The sequence below is a fragment of the Pezoporus wallicus genome, unplaced genomic scaffold (genome assembly GCF_028554395.1).
Source record: "Pezoporus wallicus isolate ANWC-B61680 ecotype Strahan unplaced genomic scaffold, APGP_CSIRO_Pwel_v1 contig_3817, whole genome shotgun sequence".
NCBI classification, from domain to species: Eukaryota; Metazoa; Chordata; class Aves; order Psittaciformes; family Psittacidae; genus Pezoporus; species Pezoporus wallicus.
In genome coordinates, this window is record NW_026635157.1 from 1352041 (window position 1) to 1368361 (window position 16321).

The 16321-nt window shown below is 35.2% G+C and overlaps 1 protein-coding gene across 16 annotated transcripts in view; it reads right to left on the bottom strand.

The window, feature by feature from the left end:
* SYNE1 (spectrin repeat containing nuclear envelope protein 1) overlaps nt 1-16321 on the bottom strand; it is a 291594-nt gene that overhangs the window by 173460 nt on the left and 101813 nt on the right. For all 16 annotated transcript variants that reach the window (XM_057405922.1, XM_057405914.1, XM_057405992.1 and 13 more), the window contains 10 exons: nt 15683-15850; nt 14006-14182; nt 12567-12707; nt 11401-11561; nt 8437-8587; nt 4901-5128; nt 4278-4376; nt 2435-2622; nt 2205-2328; nt 1058-1224 (listed from right to left, as the gene is read on the bottom strand). In XM_057405922.1, coding sequence (XP_057261905.1) covers nt 1058-1224; nt 2205-2328; nt 2435-2622; nt 4278-4376; nt 4901-5128; nt 8437-8587; nt 11401-11561; nt 12567-12707; nt 14006-14182; nt 15683-15850 — 1604 coding nt within the window. The remainder of the gene's footprint in view (nt 1-1057; nt 1225-2204; nt 2329-2434; nt 2623-4277; nt 4377-4900; nt 5129-8436; nt 8588-11400; nt 11562-12566; nt 12708-14005; nt 14183-15682; nt 15851-16321) is intronic.

Here is a 16321-nt window from a genome sequence, read left to right on the forward strand (position 1 = left end):
CAAATGTGATGACTGCCTTGTTGGTTTATTAAATGGACATCAACACAACACCTAGAAGCATCATTTCGGCTCTTTCCTGTTTCCACTGTTTTATTCCTATCAGCTGTTAGAAGTGCCCCAAACAATCAAGGTATGTTCTTCAACTTTTCTTCATGGGGAGTAGTCCCAGCAAAGAGAATGATATTGACAGAAGCTAAACTTCAGTCTTCAGACATAGCAATTCTGTTTGCCCTATCATCTGCAACACTGCGTGTAACATGAGATTCTCATTAATTTAGGCAGGGGTTGAGCAACTGCATGTTCAACTTTCACTGAAGTAAGTGAGGGTCAAGTCTGTTCAGAGGAACACAGTTCAAAGGAAGAGTGTGTCCAGAGGAGTACTCAGTACCTAGCAGAAGTAAGCTTCTAAACCTTGACCTTAGAAAAAGCCTTGTCATTTAACTTTCCATTTCCCTTAGAAATTTCTCTACATGATTTTCAACACAAAATACTATGTACAAGATCATTATATTGTAAAATTATCATATTGATAAATCACCTCAAAGATTATGCCATTGACCAGGGTCTATTACTTAAGCTCCTTTACAAACAGTAAAATATGTATGTTCATCACCAAAGCAATTGAATCTAAATATATGATAACATACCGTTTCAGAAAAGGAAGCAGTGTTCCTGAGCCTAACATGAGCCAGCTGTCTAACAACAGTATTCATGGCATATGAAAACTCCAAAGTGGGTTTAAAAAGATAATACTGAGGCTTCGCACAGGATAAAGCATATAACTGAAAAGCTGCGTTATCTTCATTCCTTGCCCCACACTCCTTCAAACAGAAATCCTCTATCACGAAAAATAGTGAGAGATTACGCCAAAAAGACAGCATGATAAATCTGTGGGATTTTCCACACCCCATTCCTGGGAGCTCAGGGTTCAATATGAATCTTAAACCTTTGTTTTCTTAATGGTAATACTGTAAAAACTGTAATTCAGTATTGAAAATCCTCATCTGAATATTGGTTACTCTCATTTAACATGTAAAAATCAGACTGAAGCACAAACCTTTTATCAACAGTTTGTGGTAAAGCTTTCCACCTCTTATCCAGCTCTTCAAATTTTTCCTTTATTGTTTTCACACAATGTCTGGAAGCCGTTGGGAACAGTGACTCATTTAACTGCAATAGGTTTGCATAGACTGAAGCATGGGACTCAGCATCTGCCCGCAAATCCTGGGAAAACAATGGCATGTACAGCCTTTAGATTAAATATGGCATCATATGTAAAATGATAAAAATTACAAAAAAAATCATTTATGGATTTACAGTACACCACTTTGGGACAAGTGAATGAGTACAGTCAAATCCTTGGAGGAACTGAGGTTTATTGAGACAAACACATATTAGGACTTGAGACCCCTCAGACAGCTAAATCTGCAACTGTAATTCAGTAAGTACAAAAACCCATAGGTGAGGTTTTTTCTCCTTTAGAATCAAGTGCAATCTTTCCACACAGTTCTACTGTGTGATGAAAGTGGCTAAAATAAAGACTAAATTTTGCAATGTATTTTGTACAGCAATAATTGTAAGGAATTCCAATTGAAAGGAAATGTCACAAATTGGCCCAAGCAACCATGGAAACCAAAACCCAAAGTAATTTTCCTTCTCTTCAGTAATATTTAAAACTGAAATTATGGACTCACTGGAGGGTGCAAAATATTTAAAATTTGGCTAACTGCTTTATATTAATCTAAAAACAAATGGCAAAAATTCCAAGGGAAGGCACACTTTAGAATAGGATGAAAGTCTTGTGTGTCTTAAAAGAATCAGAAATCAAGAGTTTCCTTGTGAATTCCAAATCATTGAGCATTTTGTCATCTGAGCAACTTTCCTCACATGCAATAAAAAGAAAGTAGCATTGTTTCTCCAGAGAAAGTATCCTCTGGCAAGCAGACTTATATCTTTCCTTGACAGATAACAGGTTATACCAGGGCATAATTTTTCTTGAGCCGGCATATTTGCAAATAACATTTTTCCTGTCATTTTCTTGTCTTTGATAGATAACAACAGTGATAATGTAACACTTCCCTAGGAGATTTCTGAAGCCCAGAATCAAGTGACTTGTCAGACTACAATTGAGCAAGTCTATCCTTTAAAAGACACAGAAACAAAACAGGGAAATGTAGGGGGACAATCCTTCAGTTGAAACATACCCGCAGTGACTGCAGTTCACTTTCCAGTTTAACTCTGTCAGCAGAAACATACTGCTCGGAAGGCCTGGCTGTAGCTTCACACCCCTCCAACCAGGTCAGGAACACAGACAGCTCCTTCTCCTGCCTAACAAAACCACAATTCAGAGTTACCAACTCAAATCATCCCTCAGTCTTACACACTGACCACAAGGTCTCTGTGTCCATCATAACAGATGTGAGAATCTACTCACTTCTGCCACTGAGCCAGAAGAGTTTCTAATAAGGTTTGTTTCTCTTTAGCATTTTCCAGCACCTTTTCATATTTCTGCTGTAATACTGTAACCTCCTGAGCAGCTTTTTCTCTGTTGGCCACCTTTCGGGCACAGGCTGAGATAGAGGCCAGAGTGTTGCTCAGTTTTTCCACAGTATGACAAAGGTCCTAATGAACATGTAAAAGAAACAGAGGTGAGATGCATAAACAACAGAGCTATGGTAATGATGATGCAAAAAATCTGTACTTCTACTCAAAGTCTGAAGTGATGCTACATCCACCAGATCATGAAGTCACTGCATAGCTTACATTTCACTCAGATCTGTCCTAGATACATGCCCCACGCATGTCAATGAAATAGCCTGTAGTAGGGAGAATCTTTCCTAAGAACAGTGTTAAAAGCAAAAGTCAGCAACAAAAGGGTCAGATCTTCTGAATGGACATGAGACATGACCATTTAGGACAAGCTCTGAATTCCCTAATATTTATCTAAGATTTGCTCTAATTTGCACACGTACAGTAAGTACAAAAGCGCAGTTCAACATGTGAGGACTGCCAGACATGCAGCCCATGTCATGATATGAGAGAGGCAGGGAACAATTACTGTGAAATTTTGTCAGCATTTCTTTTACAGAAATGGCATCTGAAGTTGACTAGACTTTACAGTATCGCCATTTCCAGGCAGATGGGAAACTCGTTCATATGGAAATGATTGAAAGGTAGTACTATGAGTTAGTTAGAAAAAACACAAAATGAAATTTTTATTTTAGAATTAAGGCCACTAAAGTTCCAAATCAAAAGTGTGCAATAATAACAGTAGTAATGAGTATAATTACAGTCATGAAAGAAAGCATATGTAAGAGGAAAGGTGAATAGTACAGCAACAACCAGCTAATGTTTAAACTAAATAATAAACATTACTTTCATCGTGATCCCATAGGAAGGACAACAGTTTACATTGCATACTCAGCATATGCAAAGTGTTTAAAAGCCAGTAACAATAATGATTACATTTGCTGTCTGAATAAATGATCCGTATGTAAAATATTTTTTCTCTATGAGTATCAAGCTTTTTTGAAGCAGAAAGGCCAGTTCTTCCTTTAATATAGCCTTTACAAGTAGTTACCACTAAATTCAGAAGAAATTACATGTATTTTACTGCAAGAACAGTATGAATAAAAGTTTTTATTTTCTTAGAAAGAAAATTAATGATTCTTGTTGGAGAATACATTACAAACTTATAGACACAGATAAAAATGCTACACCAAATTCCAGGATTTGGGATGGATTTTTAGTAGCCCAAACACCCATGGATTTCTGGCATCACAGATAAAAGTTTGTCAGTTGAAACTCTGTCCAGTCTATGCACTGTCCAAGAGAAATTACTTCCAATAAGGTATTTTTTTTAAAAATCACAGATTTCTATAAAGATCCAAGCTTCATTAAAATCTTTGAGGAAAAATTGCCTAATAGATGTTTCTTGATGAAAAATCCTCTATTTTTCATAATGCTTTAGATGCATAAAAATAAAACCAAGAAACTGAGGGATTAATTCAGGCTTTTAGGCTTTCCTTTCTCTAGAGTGGGGAAAAAATCTCTCCAAGCCTGTCTGAAATGGTGCAAAGAAATAGCTGAGGAAGCCTGCATAAGCCTTCCCTATGGCTGTCCAGTGTGACAGGCAGCCCTTGCAGCCTCCTGCCAACTCCCTGCCTGGTGTAATATCAGACAGCCCCTGTTCTGGAGGTTATTGGCATTTCTGTGAGGAGATTAATGTGGCACTGTTTCCCTGGACTTGTGTCAGGAATCTCTGGCCACACGCTCACCGTGTAATCCTGAAGGGCTGCGTATGTTGCTGATGATGAAGAGCATGATGTTAGAGGTTCAGCTAGCTTAGCTTCAAATTCAGACACTGTCTGCTGCACCTATGAAGAAAAGGCAAACCAGAGAGTCTAAAACCAGCAGGAAATGCATAACAAATGCCTTAAGTGTAATCTTTTAAATATTTAGTGCTAAGAGAATATTATATCCTAAGCTTTTACAGTGCTGAGTGCCTTTGAAGTCACAAGATGCTAACTGTGCTCAGCTATTTAGGACTGGGGCAATAACAATAATTATTTTCCTTATGACCTACAAACAACCCAAGATTATTGAAGTTAAATTGTTTATAAGAAGTATAGATGTGGTTTATTTGTGCAACATAAAGGATAATCACTTAGGTTTTCTAAAAGCAAGCATAATGTTTTGAGCATGTATATTTTAGTGTCTTCCTAAACCTGCCTTTTAATTTATTCAAAGCACAAATTTACACAGGGAGGTCTTGCAATTACTTTATGAAGTTACTCATGTATTCTAGCCCATCCTATAATATTTTATATTCAATTTTGGAAGAATAAAGAGTAAATGTATAAACTGCTGCAAAAAATCCGTTAGATTTTGCATTATCTACCTGTTTAAGACTTTCTTCGTATTTCTGCTGCACTGATGCATTCCCTGTGATTGTTCCTTCCAGTCTCTGTGCATGATCTCTTAGCTCTTCCCAATACCTTTTGACTTGAGTCAGTTTGGCTTTAATATGTGCACATTCTCCAGAGGTAATAAACTGGGAAAAAGACTTGGCTTCCTCTTCTAGCTTTGAGATTCCAGTTATTTTACCATCTATTTCTTTATTAATAACCTAAAATGTAAAGTAATAGTAAATAGTAAATAATAGGATTTTAATTATCAGAACATTATTTTCTGCTTCATTCTTTTACCTGAGTTACTAATACTCTTCATTTAAAAAGTAAATAAGAAGAGAGTTCATTGACTACTTGAAATAAGTAGTTACAACAGTAACTAATATGACCTGTAAATTCCTTTTTTTTTTCTTGAAATTTGCACTGGAAAAGGTTTAGAAAACAGCTTGCCCTAAAACCAGTATCTATAAAGAGCAACTAGAAATGGCTGAGGTGAATATTTTCATAAGCAGACAAGATGGTTCATATTTTCACAGCAAATTAATACACAATTCTCTTAAAGATTCAAAATAAATACAAGATGAGAAAAAGTAAGTGTGTAACTGTAAACAATACCGTTAAGGAGCTGAACCCTAACAGGTGATTACTTGTGTTTAATAAGTTTTTAAGCCCTTACAAAATAAAACATTATACGATTTAAAAACCAGTAAAGATTCTTTTAATTTTCTAATTTAAAATTCTATGGCTTAATAAAGAATAAAATAAATTACATTATGAGGTAGGTTGAATGTGGCCCAGGCAAAGGATTAAATAAAGAACCACATTACTGTATAAATAGGAAATCATGAAACAAGGGTGATGCTACTTTTGGTACTTTTCAGCTGCCTCCTACATCAGTTAGTAAATGCATAAAGGCAAACTAGCTCTGGCTTTACATTTTGTCAGCTGTATGCCAGCAACTGTTTCCTATTATTTTGCACTTGTTTTTATTGCAAAACGGAGGCAAACCTGAAAGCTACAACACCCAAGACAGAAACTTGTACTGTTTCATATTCAGGGGCTATTAAGTAAACATCAGTGAACTGAAGATTTTTTTTCCACAACAGAATTCTTTTAATTTCTCCTGATTCAGCATGTCCATGGAGTTCTTCTCAGAAGCCGTGAATAACACTCATTGGGAGGGAACTGAAAGAGCAAAGACTACTCTTTGAGATTGAAATAGGCAATAGCATTCCAACTTAAAAATGTTAAGATATGTATGTAATCAATTAAAACCTTCCTGAAAATGCACTCTCGAAAGTACAGAAAGTGCCCGCCTTCTGCTATAATTGTGCTAAAAATATGGTATTTTTCTTGCTGCTATAAAGCTCAGGAGTGGCTTACTGCAAAATTCAGTCTAGAATTAGCAGGATGACAGTACAGAAAAAATGTGGAGCTGGAAGCATTTACAGTGTCTCTTTATGCAATATATTCTGAATTAATTCAGATTAAAAAATATCCTTTTTTTTTTGCATGAGAATATGGTGCTGAGGAAAAATACTGTATTTGCAGCCCTGAAGCTGAAATTATCTAACAATGCAGCAGATACAAATGAGGCAGCGCTTTTTTACTCCCACGCTATTCTGTTAAATTCACTTGGTTACATAAAAGAAGGTGGATAATTGAGGCCTTCAAACTCTCACCAAGTCTGCCACCAATGGTAACTGCTTGCGAATACTGTTATTTTGTTCCATCTGGAACTTTGCAGAAATGTGTAGGTGAAAATCTGGCTCTGCTGAAGTCATTGGAGTTTTGCAATCAATGTCACCAAGAGTAGACTATTATCACCAGTATGATAACTGTTTGTCGGACCCCAGGTTTTTTATCTGTTCAGCCAAGGTATCAGGGATTTTTTATGCATATGTCTCATGCTGCAATATTCCTTACTATGGTGTTGCACTAGAAATCATGAACTAAGTATGCTGGTTAGTGTGGTGACAGAGTAACTGATCAGGAAACTTACAACAAAACATAACTAATTCTTCAAAATCAGGAACAAAGCAGTGCTGCTGAAGAAGACCTCAAGCTATGCCTATACACGGAGGTTAGATGACTCATTTCATGTATCACAGTTCATAAAGCCCATTGGTTCACTTAAGTTACAATGATGTACCCTAGGCCTTACTGGAGGATTTTCTCTACTTCATGTCTGTTCACTCAGACGTTTATAAATATTACCTGCTGACCATTTTCCCTCTGTCACGATGTTTAAATGAGGAAAAGTTACGGTGGAATTTTCAGAAACTTGCAATGCAGTGTAAAAATTTCTGCTTATCTGCATATACAGCAAAGAACAGCTTTTCTGAGAAATTGGCCTGAATGGGCTAGTTGGGCTTAAGTAGGCTCCATTTACACAGACAAGAACTGTTACACTGTATGCATAGTAATATAATTTGATGTACTTGTTTTCTATCTTAAACACTGGAATCCTATTCCCTAAGTAATGAAAAGCAAAATAAAATGACAATGTATGCCAGTGGGTAAGTGTGTATATGTTACTTCACAAGAAAATTGGTTTTGAGTTGCCATGGCAACAAAGTAAGAACGCAAATATTATTTTATTCTTCACTGATGAAATTGAGAGATTTTATTTATTTGGTGTATGTACAGATGTGATGAGATTAAGAATAAAGATGTGATGAGATTAAGAACAGGAAAACCTGCTGCCATACTGTTTTCTGTCACATGAAACAAGCGCCTTATGGGATACTTTGGAAATACTTAGTGTCAATCTGGTCCATGACTGCAAGCAGCTGCACACCTGTGCACTTTCTGAAGAGCAAGTAGGTCACAGAGTAAAGAAAATGATGGTGGTCACTGCATAATGAAAAACTCTGTCCCCTTAAAAACATGCAGGTTCAGAGAAGGTACATTTTTATTTGCAGTAGGATATCAAGTCAGCCCTTGAAATGCAATGCTTGAAGACAATATGCACCTTTAGTTAGCAATAAAAAAACTAAGTGTGTATCTACAGGAATGTACACAGAATTTAAGACAAAGTAAATATAATAGAAATAAATGGTATGTAGTTTTGCAAGCTATCAGGAGCAATAGTTTCTTTATTGTTTCAGAATAAAAGGTACATAAATCAAGTTATATCTTTAGCTTGCAAGATTAAAACCAAGTTCTATATCCACTAGCTGATGCATGATTTGAAATAAAGAAGCATTATACACCTTGTATTTATGTAGCTATTTTGTACACCAGTTGAGATTACTCAAAAAATAAGAACAGTATAAATTAAATATTTTAACCATACACAAAAAGGCTACATATATGTAAATGAAACACTAAAAGACAAGGCAGCCTGTAAGAATTTTTCCTTCGGTTTATGTAAAACTTTACTGCTAGGTATATCTGTGGACAAAGCATGCCATCATTATCATGGTAGTTCCGAGACATGTAAAATGTCTGTTCTCCCCTTTGGCTTCTAGCAAAATGACAGACAAATGGGCTTTTAATGCTAAACGTAACAAGAACTAATCACCTTGATTTGGCTGATCTGTATGTCCAAAGGAGATGATGATGTTTCCAAAGTTTCCAGTTCTTTTTCTTGTTCAGCTATCCAGATGGACAGAGCTTCAAAATTACTGCCAAAATGATCCCACTTGTTTTTCACCATTTCCATGCTTTTAATACTAAAATTAACCAAATTAATTAGAGAGAATAAACAGTTTAATATAATGAAGCTGCCCATATTCTTGCTAGAATAAAAATGTAACTTACTAAATCTACAGGAGGGTCATTTTAATAACTCCAGATTTTAGAGGACTGAGTGGTGTGCCTAAATTCAAACTTGATGCTTCTCTCTTAGACTGTGCACTCAAACTGTGCACTCAAACAGTTGCATTAGCCACAGAGAGGACAGGAAGAGGTGAAACAGTACGGCTTCACTCATCAGCTGTACATCAAGAATCTCATTATAGCAGGAAGAAAATGAAAAGTTACATAAATACGATTTCTATGAAATAATATGGAATTTTGATTATATGAGATGTCCAAAAATTGAGATAATTGAATGCATAGATGTTAGCAATTTAGTCACTAGAACAGAATGAATAAAACCAGTACATTGTGGGTGTGGATAGAGTCTTGACTGCTTTATTATAACAGTAATCTTCCCATTTTATAGGAAGCTGGTGTTTCCTGAGGCAATATTAAATATCAAGCCAAAGAATCAACAACAGACACCCAGCTACCTCAAAGTTAATAGTTATATTCTTTGAAACATACATTATAGGTATGTTAAACAGAGACAAATTGTGATGTATTCTCATCTATCTTGCACAGCAAACAATGCACCCTTCTTTTTGGTCACAAGTAAGTATAACATTTTTGTAAGGCCTAGCAGCACTGACTTCCAGTATACAAGTTTCTGCCCCTTTCAAATCATTGTAAAGAAACCAGTGCTAATGCAGGCCCTATACACAGCTTGCAAAACATGCATTTTCTATTTCACTGAAAATATTAAAATTTCATCAGAGAAGTCTGAATATTATGAAATTCCAAAATACATTTTCCTTTAAATATAGCCTTAAAAACCATTCCATGTCAAAAAGTTTTTGGTTTAATTTCTTTTTTCCACATCATTAAAGCTAGAGGAAGCTTTAAGAAAATATGTAGTCTAAAAATGTAAAATTTCACCTTTTTTCTTTTTTTTTTTAATTAATTAAAAAAAAAGCAATGTCAACAGCCATTTACTGACAAGAGTGTATTCAAGTTATTTGTAGGAAAATAATGTGCAAAAATATTTCTCTCAAGTCCAGTCCAAGAAAATACAGCTGGAAATCAGAATTGAGGGACTAAATCAGTGGCACAATGACTGAAAATCCTTTGCTTTTGTATCTGCCTTCCTTATCGTTGTAAGGAAGCTATAGACTGTAAAGAATATAGTCCCAAACACACTGCACAGCCATGCATGATCTACTTGGGAAACAGATGGACTAAGTTTAATCTATAGATAACTATGGAGAGCTGCTCATATTTTAATTTCCCTTTTCCTGTTCATTGGTATTGTATGTACCACATGTATTTGGAATACCTGCACTTTAAATTACTCAGCCAAGATTTTTATTGACTATGTGAGTTACAACGTAAACTTACATGCTTATCATATGTTCTGTAGATTCACTATAGAGAATTGTAGATATTTGCGTGTTTTGCAGAAAGGATTTATTTTTTATTATCTGTCACAGTACCAAAGGCATTCTCTATAATCGATACATTCAACTAAAACCTATTTCATATCTATATTAAAAGGCGGTATCAATGATGGCTTTCATTTAAAAATAGATTACATTATTTAAAAAGTGAATATTCATTGTTGGACAGGTGAATTTCTTGAACTGAAAAGTCAATTAGTTTTCTCTCTAATGTTGGAGAAAGTTTGTATAAAGTATTCATTAAGATATGGTAGAAATCATGGAGAAATTAATGGACAAAAAATGGAAACATGTTGGAGAAAGTGCTATGTAAAATTTAGACCACCAATAATCAGAAAGTTACATCTGCTGCATAGGCTAGTTGTTCTGGTTTACAACAGCTCTTTTACATTGGGAACAAAATGGCACCAAATTAGTCAGATTATAAAACGATGGTCAGTACGGGGAAACTAATCATGGGGGCATTGCTGTTTTCTCATATTCAGATAGAGGTGGTAATACCTGCTTAAACTTATACGTCAGATTATTCTACATAGTAATTCCAGTAAGACAGCTACAGAATTGGCACAAGTATCCATGATTTGTGTACTGGATTTAATATATGCAAAAATACTAATTTCATCCACACATATGAATCTGTGTGTATATAGATAAAACAAAAATAGCAGCGATTGAAGTTGAGTAACTTGAGTTCAATAACAGTTACTCACTTGAGAAAAGGGATGAAATTCTTACAGATAGAAAAACCCAAAACAGTTACAGGATTTAACCACATTTTCTCGGAGTCTGAACTTTGAATTTTTAAGCAAAATTTGGCATATGATGCCTTTGTTCTTTGCAGCAGCAGAAGCAGCTTTTGATATTGCCCATGAAATAAAATCGGGGCATTTAGCTAAAATGAAGGCACTTCTTGACATTCCTATAAACAAAGTGGAATACTGAAACTGAGGCAAATATTGTAAATGTGCTGTTCTCATACTTGCACTCTTCCTAAAGGGTCTAGTACCTCAAGAATGAGTTTAATTAACTCTTCTTCTCAAGACTGGGCCTTAAAGATAAGTGACAGGCTAAATGTAACTAGCTGGTTTTATAACTTATGTATTATAAAAAAATTATTTTCTTTATTTGTACGTACTCTTATGAAATATTTGGTACTATAACCTGGTTGCTATGCCACTGCAAGCTGTAAATGACAGAGCTGAGACAACACAAAATGCTGATAAGGTATTTTAGAAATCTGATACAATCCTATAGTGGATAATAAATATTAGGACTTGTTAAGAACATACTCTTCTTCAAGAGTAGCTTCCACTTTTTTCACTTGTTCTTGGATTGATTTTGCCTGCTGCTGAAGGAACTGCTTGCTCTTTGAACCAAGCTGTATCTCTGAAGAATTCTTCACCAGATTCTCAGCCTGCATTGCCATTGCTTCAGTCTGTTTAGAAAGTTCCTGTAAGGGTGCAAGATACATTAATGCAACTATGAGCAGTTTCATATATTTACACAAAATATTTTTCCCAAATGTTTGTGCTTGGAAAAAGTGTATGTTTCCTACATACAGGTTTTAAATGTGTAGACACATAAAAACAGTATCTGAAAAAAGTTACTTTCATGTTGCAGTTAAGAAATGTTTAATCAAGCAAACTAGCTTGAAGAAAATTTAGCAAGGGAAACTGCATGTCCAAAAGTTTTAAGCTCAACCAATCCATTTATTCTGTAGCTTTTCAGTAAATTTATTGGTGAATTGTGGATTATATGCATATTTATTTAATCTTTAGATCTTACCCTTTACAGAGAGGATTTTGCAGCATCTCGTAGCTTGAACTCTCACTTTGTTTAGCAACTATTTTCTGCCACAAACATTAAATCTATACCCCAGAACAATGGATAAGCATAACCAAGATACGTAGCATTTAGTATCAGATTAATCAAATGGTAAATCAGTGTGAAAAGCATGGCACTTAGGAAAGCAAATCACTACAATTACTTCTACATTAGTAAATAAAATAGGCTGAATAATTCTGTGTTACTAAGGACAAGCGACAAGTTATGGGTCACGTCCATATTGCAGAAACCTCTCCTTTTTCTCCCAGGTCAAAAAAAGTGATAGAAAGTCCACGCAACCTTGCCAAAGAACACTCAACAGATATTGATATGCTAGTGCTTGACACTGTTTAATTTACTAATACAGATGATTACTGAGCATAAAATGGGAAGTCCTCAAAGTCATTTTAACTTCCATATGTGTGCTTCAGATGCAGATCTTGAATAATTCTTCATATTTTCATAAAATAACTTTTTACCTATAAACAGTTTATGCAGTCTCTCCTCTGTGTACGCAATTTGCACCAGTATTAATGGGAATCCATGCAAAGACTGAAGGCAATATGTTCACTACATGTTAACAAGCAAGGCAGAAAGATATCTCACTTCCTGTATTTCACACAGTGAATACCTTTGTCTGATCCAGTTCTGAGGAGAGGCTCTCTAAACTGCTAAAGTTTAAGATACGTTCAAGTGCAGAGCTTGCTTGATTGAGATATTTTACTACTGTTTCTTTGTCTCTTTCAAACTGCTCCCATTTATTTATGGTGACCTACAAAAACAAATAAACAAACAAAACCAAAACAGGAATAAAAAGACAAAAAGATCAAAGAGGAGAAAAAAAAAAAAGAACTGTATGTTACTGAAGAAGGAAAAAATATAAAAAACTGGCATAAAATAAAACAATTTCACCTGAAATGCCATCTACTCAACAGATGAAACTGTTCTGAACCCAATAAAAGGAAACTTTTCCCTTGAATTTTGGCTGATTCATGCTGCACTGTGCAAAAAAAGGTGCCAGAAATATTCAAGTCTTATATTTGAATGTCCTAAAAGAATTTCTGAACTAATAAACACCAGTACTTATGCTTATGGTGACAGGTAGTCAACAATATCCAAAAGCATCTTCAAGTTCTCTAACGCAATAACTTACAGTGAAATGGTAGAAGAAAATCTCAACTCAGAGGAAATAGATATAGGAATCTATTTGTTCTTTTCTCATAATGTAGAATTTTGATTAACATGAAGCATTTAATTATCAGTCACAAGAATAAACAAGTATTTTCTTGATTCTGAAGTAAAACAAAGCCTAAGTTAAGACTTCATTTGGAATTCCTTTGGGAAAAAAAAAAAATTGTTTCTATGACAAATCCTTATATTAAGAAGTTACTTGAGCTGTACTGATTGTTTCTCATTTTGTATTTATCATGGGAAATAGTTTTGATGACTTTAAACGTTTGCTTGGAATAGTGGGCAGCTGGATTGCCATTCTGCTTAGAGAAATGTAAAGGACAACTCAGATATGGGTGCAAGGAGCTATAAATTCTCATCCCAGTTCAGTCAGTGATTAGTTACACAACCTGGAGCAATCCATTTGATTTCTCTGTGACTTTTTTTCTTCTTTAAATTTAGGATGACAGCATGTATCACACACAGTGCTTGTGAGGATTATACTTGCAGAACATCAAGTATTATTAATCCAATAGCCTAAGGGCTCTCAATTAAAAGACAATGTCACCTTTAGTAATCGGGGAGACAGCCCATCTTAAAATTAAGTCACACATTACTTAAAATATCTATTATGACTGAACATTTGGGACTTTTAAACACTTAAAAACAAAATACTGTTTCTTTATTAATTGAGCAACTTCAAGAATTTTTCATGGAGGTACTGATCATGAAAAATCAAGAACCAAGGTGAGAACCAGAGGTGAGAAAGTGGGCTCAGACTTTTTACATTAAAAGATGTGTTGGTTTTTGGTTTGTTTTGTTTGGTCTTTTTCTACTATGTTATATAAAAAAAAAAAAGAATAAAGCATGGTTTATTGTTTCCATTTGTAAAGGACCCACCTGCAGTTGCTCTTCACGTTTCTCCATAGTTTGTTGCATGTTCTCCAATGTTCCTTCTAACTTTTGTAAATCCTCTTGTATTGTGCTGGGCAGACCACCATCAATCTGCAACTGTTTAGCTTGGGAAATCTGTTGTTGCACATCTTGCCTCTTTGCACGGAGTCTCCTTGTCCTTTGCTAAAAGGGTTGATCCAACAGGAACTATTAGACTTTTTAGTTTCTTTGGGAAACCGGCATAATGAAATCATTTTCTGCTTCTGCAGGTTTATGTAATGAGAGCAACAGACAAAGTGATGAACTGTGGCAAGTATTCTTGACAGTCTTATATACTTATATATCAAGTACATGCCTTGGGTTCCAAAATGTATATATACCTTTTGTGACCATTTATGTGACAGTATGGCCATTTATCCAAAGCAGTCTTTCAGAAAGCAGAAGCCACAACACTCAAGTAACTGCACCAGTAACCACAGGTGGATGTATTCTTTATGATTGCCTGGAAGCCTGCAGGTCTACTCTACACTCTTCGAGGCACAGGCTGTAGCCTCAGATTGACAAAGCAATATATCAGCCTTTATTAGACAGCATTAGGGGTATGGCCAAATTACATAACTCTCCCTTAATGTATTTTGCTTTGTTGCACTAACAGAAACTCCTAAGACAACATCACATCTCTTTTCCTAACATGCCTGACTCATTGCTAGCCTTGCTAGATAAGCTCGCAGCTCCCTGCACAATCCTACTCTGGTATCTTCAGGTCCATGTCTAAGTCTGTTTTTACCTTAACAGATTCCATATCAAAAAAAGAAGAACTCAATGAGAAGTTAACCATTCCTACTATCTCTCGTATGGTTGGATAAGGAATGTAGAGTATTGAAAGAACAAATACAAGCCTTAACACATACAGTAGCCTTTACAAACATCAAAGAGTTTAGATAATACAGGGGCAAGACATAGTATTGCTTGGTCAGAGAGTTAAACATGTCTGAACTTACAGAAACAGGTGTTAATATAAAACACTTATATAATGCACAAACATTGATAGTAAATTATTCTTCCTAGCTTCAAGCTGGCCACAGAGTTAATTTATTTCCCATGTTTACCCCCATGATTCTTGCTGTACACAACCCATATGATTTATTATTACTGTAGCCTGTAGATGATTTCATCTATTATCAGTGCATAAAAAGACTCCTTTTCTGTTCCTACAGACTGGAGGCCCACCGTTTACTGCAGAAGCTACCTATAGGAGGAGGTAAGACTAGAGGTACATCTTCCTTCCTGCATTTAGATTTGGGGTGACATCAAAGCTGCTGAAGTAAAGAAGTTTCCAAAACCAAGATTGGGACCCATTTATCATGAGCAAATCTGACATACAAACTTCAAGTAAATGAAGCATGGTTTTCAGATGTTCTGTGTCCAAAAAACCACTGTCAAAAAAAAGAACATTCAATAAAAATTGAAAAACAAGCTCATCTTTGAGCATTAACATTTTAAAAATACTAAGAATTTTTTTGTCATAAGAAATCAATGCTAGGCCATACGAGACTGTTTCCTTTATAACTATTTCAAGTTTAAATAAAAAGTGTTACCTTAACGGACATAATAAAATTTTGTAATTACATAAATTCTATCTTAAAAAAAAAGAATGGATATGGACATGAATAATTGCCTTACCTGATGATGAAGTAGTAGTTGCTGAGCTTGTAATAAACTTTCTGTATCCAGGATCTTTTCAGCCTCTGCTTGGGCTTCTTTCGAATTGCTGATTAATTCCTCAATCGCACTTTTAACTTCTTCTTTGTACTGGACACAGTCTCCAACAGTGCCTACGGTCTTTTCAACCTACAATTACAAATAAGTTTAAGCATTTAATGTTGAAAGGCTCTGTATTTTAAGAGCACATTTATATTTAGAACATTTTTCAAAAAAATATAGTAAATTGTCTAAACTCAAACCAATTTTGTCTCCAGCATTCTTGACACCTTTAGCTTTTCAGTGAAAGAGTGACCGTAGATTTAAGATGTGACCAAGGAGATCTTTGTTTTGTTTAGATGTACTCCCTATTACACTGCCATATGGTAAATGGATGTCTGTGACAGCCACATATTAGTGATCACTTAGAAAATACATGCTGTCCTCATCCTTACAAGCTGACCCAGATTCTGAAACACCTGTGCTACCCAACTCACAAAAAATCTTGTTGCCTTTTGGACCCTTTAGAGCAAAACACTGGTGAATCATAAATATATTAAAATGCCCTGTTACCCTGATTTATGGACCACAATATGCATGTGGTAAAATATCCAGTTTGCA